Source organism: Bradysia coprophila, chromosome IV (genome assembly GCF_014529535.1).
Source record: "Bradysia coprophila strain Holo2 chromosome IV, BU_Bcop_v1, whole genome shotgun sequence".
NCBI classification, from domain to species: Eukaryota; Metazoa; Arthropoda; class Insecta; order Diptera; family Sciaridae; genus Bradysia; species Bradysia coprophila.
This window is the reverse complement of record NC_050738.1, coordinates 10,442,647-10,448,480: the sequence shown is the minus strand read 5'-3', so window position 1 is coordinate 10,448,480 and position 5,834 is coordinate 10,442,647. Positions and strand designations below refer to the sequence as shown.

Genomic DNA, 5,834 nt, shown 5'->3' with positions numbered 1-5,834 from the left:
AAAAACATGAAAGCAAATTGTAAGGATGTGTGTGCGTGTGTCATTAACATTTTGTTTATGTTCGCGGATTTGTTTACATTTAAATGTTTTGATTTATAAATAATTTGTCGTAAAGAAATCGTGTAAAAACAATGAATGAAGTTGATTCAAAATGGATGCGTAAGTATTCACAAGCTCTGTACGGATATTAGCGTACAATACAATAGCAAATCTTTAGTGATTTTATTGCCAATTTTTTTTTTGGTTCTCGGTCCTCTAACCTTCCCGTTTTATTGTATTGGCGAATATAGCTCAGTGTATATGCTACACTTATGTTTGCTAATATTTTGTTCAATTTCTTTTGTGTCCAACAGTTTTGGTATATAAGGTTATTTTTAAAATTTGTTTTTGATGACTTGAGTCTCTGAGAAAAAAGTGCTATAACCGTTTTAGTTTTCGTTTTCCGTTTATCATCTGTTAATAACAGCGAACACTGAAAAATAAGCAATGAGCTCTAGGTAATGGTGTAAATTGTGTTTTCAAAGGAGCAAAAGATTCTGCATCAGTGCTCCAATCCACTATCAAGGAGATTTAATTAAAAGCAGAGATAAACTTGAACAAATCATTAATCCAAAGTTTTAAATTTTCCATCCAGATTAACTGTGACTAGTGAGATCTACGCTGAAACCGATTTCAAATGCTGTGACTTGGATGAAACGAGTATGTAGAAATGTGTCTGACATCAAGACGATGCATCATTATTATTTTGAGCTTAAAATAATTCACAGAATCGATTTCAACGTTTACATTTCACTATCCTTGTGACCCTACATCATGCAAAACGGATGCGGATGGAGATCTAGACGTTCCACGGCGTAAGCGTGGAGAGATCAAAATCGGTGAGTTTGAAATTGGTGAAAATTTTATTCTGAACGTCAACCAATCGTTGATCAATCATAGAACATCACAAGGCCACTGACCTTACCCTAGTTGGTCTTCAAGTGTGGCGTGGGGCTCTACTCTTAGCTGACTATATATTTCATAACCGAAATGAGTTCAAAGACAAACGGGTTTTGGAACTAGGATCCGGAGTCGGGCTGACAGGTTTTTATAGCTAACTTTCACCAAATCAAATAAATCTTACTTCAATGTAATAAATAGGAATCGCTGCAGCTATTTATTCCAAGGATGTCATCTGTACCGGTAAGTTTAAACTAATCTGAAGAGACTCACTCAAGCCTATAATATTCTTCACACTTCCTACTTCCGATCAGACATCGACCTTGGTGGCATACTAAATGTGATAGGTGAAAATGTGAAAAGAAATGCCGCAATCATACACAACAATGTCCAAGTAACGGAATTGGACTTTAAAGCACCAAAGTTTAGTGAAGTGCTAGAGTCAGAACTTTCTGACATTGACATTGTCATCTGTGCTGATGGTAAAATAAATTTTTTTGTTGGTTCCCCAATCACGCACTGACATCAATCCATCTAAAATTTCAGTGATATATGATGACGATCTAACCGATGCCTTTGTGCAAACATTAATCAAATTATTGGAAGTAAAAGCGAATAGGACGATTTACATTGCACTGGAAAAGCGTTATGTGTTCACCGTTGCCGATCTGGAAAGTCTGGCACCATGCTATGAACATTTCCTGACATGCATCGACAAAATTAGATGGAGTAAAAATTGGAGTTTCGAATCCATTCCCATTGATTTTCCTCAGTATTTTAAATATGAACGGGTGAAGGAGCTGGTGTTGTTAAAGTTGAGCGTTAAGTAGAGAATGTGGAATTTTTGTTTAGTTTGTCTCCGTTAGGTCAATATTGTTCCTGAATATAATTCTGTTTTTGACGAAAGACCTATCGTTGTAGACTATTCATTTCGTTACTATATTTTAATGCCGAGCAGTTGAATTTCCTGGCGTTACTGTGCAACAAAGGCAGATATTGTTAGAAAATCCTTTGTCGAAAAAATCCCTTTAAAACTAAAAAATCCTTTCACCAGAAAATCCTTGGAATTCCAAGAAAATCCTCAAAACTAGAAAAGAAAATCCAGCAAAAATCCTCTCTAAATCATAGAAAATCTTCAGTGTCTTTTTGCTTTGTAACACTTCAATGTATAGTGTGTGCGAGGTGTTTGCCCTATAACTCAATCGACTAAAATTAGACCGGCCGACCGATCTCTGAAAAGCTTCGCTTACATTGAGAAAAGTTTTGACCGATTTTGAAACTCATTTCTTCCTTGAAGGGTAACAGAAATTGTGGACTTAAGGTCGAAGATGTCCGAAATCAGTCCAATGGTTGAAGAGGTGGGCCCGAAAAATTGTAAATTTAGAATGGGTTTTCAACGATAAGTTACAGTGGTCGGACGTTTGCTAAGGGTTAAGTTCTACATACAGTCAGGGAAGAACGAAGAAATTGAAGTGATTCTGTCGAAGATTGTGTAATTTGGATACAATTTGGTTTTGATATTGAATAGAGCTGGAACTAATATAACAAGTAGGGTGTAGCGGTTTTGACAAAATGTCTTAGTTCTTCTAAGGCTCAGCCGGAAATCCACTCAGCTGGTCCATCTGATCATTTTATGAAAGAAAAAAAAATCAAACTTTAATTTTGTGCTGCCGCCAGATCGATATTTGAAAATTTCGTCGTTTTCGGTCCACGTCACATAAATAGATTTTTTACGGTGGGTTCAGTGTACATAAAAATTGGGTCAACATGGTAATCTAATCTCCAGACTTCAAAGATTATTTCACAAAAAAGATCAGGTCTAAAAAAAATTTTTTTAGTTCGTGACTGATTGTCAAAGTTGGCCGATGGTGATTTTGAGACTTTAATCTCGCTACAAAATTTAATGAAAATGTGCAAAAATGTAAATTAAACGTTAAATATGCTAAATGGGCCGCGGTGAGTCAAACACAACATCTGATTTGAATTGGGATATCTAAATTTATTATTTATCTGACAAAAAGTTGTGATTTTGGTACATGGAATATTGGCGACGAAAGTCGGATTACATCAAATCAATAATTTTTTAGCTTAGAATGTATTCCCAGGCTCTGACAACACGAAACCTTTAATTTTAAACGCAAGACGTAAGAGTGTGATTTAAAACTGCTATTTTGTCGTATTCACTTAGGCTCATCGTTCTACATACACTTTCTGACAACTTCTTTGACTGTTTTCCAACTTAAAACGTTGACTTTGAATAAAAAATTTAAATTTTGGCGCCCTGTCATGTCACCAAAATGTTTACAATAATACACTGGGTCGGTTGAACTGTCACCGCAGCATGATGTGTCCCATAAATTTATAAAAATATTATTATTTCATCATTTCGTCACTTTTTAGTTTCCATAAAAAGATTAGTTATTAATCATCGTTCGACGCTCAAAAATCACATCTATAAATCGAATCGGTTGTGCACAAAAACCGATCAGTTAGTATACGATAAGTGCATTGAAGTGAACCACACACACGTCGAACTAAAAATAAACTCTGCAATTTGTCGATTTTAAATTTCCATTTTTGTACGGAATTCAATAATTTGCATTTTAATCCGATAATTCACACACCTTCGAAAAAATGAGTCTGGTTTGGACTTTGATTGCAACGTTCCTTTACGTTGAAATTGCCATTGTTTTGCTATTCGTATTGCCAATTGCAAGTCCCTCAAGATGGCAAAGATTTTTCAAGAGTCGCTTTCTCGAAATGATAAACCGGCAGGCACAGATCTATTTCTATTTATTGTTTGGCGTTTTGGTGCTATTTTTGTTGGAAGCCATTCGTGAAATGCGAAAATATTCTCAGTCAGGTTAGTAGCCACGATGATTGTTTTATTGTGTTGTGCAACGCGATCTAATGACCGAAATTCTCGTCTCAAACATGGAAATAATTAGACGCTAATGCTGAGGCACATCCGAACGTTGGAATGCAGCATAGCATGCGATTGTTCCGTGCTCAGAGAAACTTTTACATTACCGGATTCTCGATCTTCTTAATTTTGGTCATCAGACGTTTGGTAATGTTGATTTCAACACAAGCAACTCTTCTCGCACAATCGGAAGCTTCAATGCGACAGGTTTGTACCGGTGAAACCGATCTCTGTTTGCTTACTGTTATCATCAACCGATAATTTGAAAATTAAATAGGCTCAAAGTGCATCGACTGCAGCCCGTACTTTGTTATCTCAACAGAAGGACAAAGAGAATGAAGCCGATAAGGACGATGAAACAGCTGAAGCACAAAAATTGGTAAATTCGTTGAATCCATTAATTGTGTTACTGAATTTGAAAATTAGCGTTGGTTAAAGATTGGCGAACTGAAAAACAAGCTGAGAGAACTCACCGCCGAATTGGACCGTGAACGGAAGGATAAGGAAGCAATGAAATCTCAATCGGAAAGTCTGAACAAAGAGTACGACCGGTTGACCGAAGAGTACAGCAAATTGGAACGGAAGTTAACCATTGGCGATTCGCGCAAAGATGAATAAATCAGTTCCACGGCTATAGGATATTAGTTTGCCCTTTTGTTAAGTCTTTAAAAACCGGTAGGAATTTCAGTGGTGTCGTCGTTAGTTTGGCCAAGGTATTTAACTGAATTTTTTCGATGTATTGATACTGTGAAATTTGTATTGGGAAAGATTAGTGTTAACGAAACGATTGCCTATAACTCTTTGTTTTATAATTATCCATTTTTTTAAATTAAAATCTTTTTATAAGAACACTTCACATCACTCGACGCCTCATCAATCTGTTGTTTATTTTGATAGATTTTAATGATATTTTCGGTCCTGAGATCTTATTAAAAATTTAAAAAAAAATTATTTTCACGTCGTTAAATGAAGGAATTTAAGACTTAAATTTGTTAATTGTTTAATCTAAAATTTTGATAATTTTGGGCATGTAACGACTGAAGAAGTGAAGAATAAATCGTATTAATTTACATTATCTCCTAAATTTGTGGCGTTTTTCTTTTTGTTAAATTGATTGAAGGAAAACGCTGATCTGAAATCAATCATTCGCAGTGAAATCAAAAGGTTCTGAAAGAACAGGTTAATTCACAAAGACAACATGGAAAATTGATCTGTTCAGGGGATATTTTCCATATGCAATTTTTAGCAAAGAAAACGTACTCTAAATTCGATAGATAGAAATTTATTGCGTCCGTCATCGGGTCGGCGCAAGGAGATCTGTGCAATATTTCTGAATTTTGCATGGTAAAAGGCATTCCTTCTACAAATTTTGTTTCTGTTCGATAGAGATGCCCTTACAATAGAGAGTAGAGGGAATCCATTGTATATATCGCAGCCGTCACGCATCGCATAAAATCTGGTGCCAAATTGACACCAGATGCACTTGAAAATAACTTTTGTTGGCATTTTCTCCCCTCGCCTGAAACTCCGGATGCTTTTGTTGTGTTTGCTGATTTGACTAGGGACCTGATTAATCTATATTTTTTGCGAATAAAATTTTTCAATTTATGTCAAAGTTCGTTCATTTGAGTTCATTTTCATACAGTGTATTAGGTCCCTTATTTGACGTTTCGAAAATGAACCGCTCCTGCCTGGTTTATTTTACTCTGCCGTGTCGAAAACGTGTTTCGATCAAAATTTGCCTTATTTCCTTATTCTTATTTTCCTCATATTTTCAAAATAGCTATTTTCCTAACTAGTTAGTAAATGGGCTTGTTTTGCGCACTAGATGTGACTGTTAGTTGAAATATTCATAATTTTCAAGCAAAACACATCAACACAAAATCCTGCTACACATGATCGTAGTAGGATTCTGTCAATTGCATGCGCATAAGTTGCTATATTGGTTATATGTATGAAACATATAACTAAA

At 35.5% G+C, this 5,834-nt stretch overlaps 2 protein-coding genes across 4 annotated transcripts; both read left to right on the top strand.

Annotated features, from left to right (window-relative positions):
- On the top strand, nucleotides 1-1,837 carry LOC119066173 (methyltransferase-like protein 22). Of its 2 annotated transcripts, none has more exons than XM_037168473.1 (7): nucleotides 1-159; nucleotides 635-699; nucleotides 768-878; nucleotides 940-1,083; nucleotides 1,141-1,182; nucleotides 1,254-1,421; nucleotides 1,486-1,837. In XM_037168473.1, the coding sequence occupies exons 1-7, from the start codon at nucleotides 152-154 to the stop codon at nucleotides 1,767-1,769; spliced, it is 822 nt and encodes a 273-aa protein (XP_037024368.1). In that variant the 5' UTR covers nucleotides 1-151; the 3' UTR covers nucleotides 1,770-1,837. The 2 variants fall into 2 exon arrangements, with proteins under 2 accessions (XP_037024368.1, XP_037024367.1); XM_037168472.1 differs by lacking the exon at nucleotides 1-159 and adding an exon at nucleotides 209-497.
- A 1,432-nt stretch (nucleotides 1,838-3,269) lies between these two features.
- On the top strand, nucleotides 3,270-4,946 carry LOC119066170 (B-cell receptor-associated protein 31). Of its 2 annotated transcripts, none has more exons than XM_037168467.1 (4): nucleotides 3,270-3,802; nucleotides 3,888-4,069; nucleotides 4,140-4,241; nucleotides 4,301-4,946. In XM_037168467.1, the coding sequence occupies exons 1-4, from the start codon at nucleotides 3,574-3,576 to the stop codon at nucleotides 4,478-4,480; spliced, it is 693 nt and encodes a 230-aa protein (XP_037024362.1). In that variant the 5' UTR covers nucleotides 3,270-3,573; the 3' UTR covers nucleotides 4,481-4,946. The 2 variants fall into 2 exon arrangements, with proteins under 2 accessions (XP_037024362.1, XP_037024361.1); XM_037168466.1 differs by having other exon boundaries at nucleotides 3,278-3,802; nucleotides 4,289-4,946.
- The last annotated feature ends 888 nt before the right edge of the window (nucleotides 4,947-5,834 follow it).

What these genes read in the sequence shown, in the direction of transcription:
- LOC119066173 (XM_037168472.1), top strand. An exon ending in GCGTGGAGAGATCAAAATCG is followed by an intron (nt 879 to 939) that starts GTGAGTTTGAAA and finishes GATCAATCATAG; the next exon opens with AACATCACAAGGCCACTGAC. An exon ending in CATTGTCATCTGTGCTGATG is followed by an intron (nt 1,422 to 1,485) that starts GTAAAATAAATT and finishes CTAAAATTTCAG; the next exon opens with TGATATATGATGACGATCTA.
- LOC119066170 (XM_037168466.1), top strand. Translation starts at nt 3,574, where the DNA reads ATGAGTCTGGTTTGGACTTTGATTGCAACGTTCCTTTACGTTGAAATT. An exon ending in GCGAAAATATTCTCAGTCAG is followed by an intron (nt 3,803 to 3,887) that starts GTTAGTAGCCAC and finishes GGAAATAATTAG; the next exon opens with ACGCTAATGCTGAGGCACAT. An exon ending in CGGAAGCTTCAATGCGACAG is followed by an intron (nt 4,070 to 4,139) that starts GTTTGTACCGGT and finishes AAAATTAAATAG; the next exon opens with GCTCAAAGTGCATCGACTGC.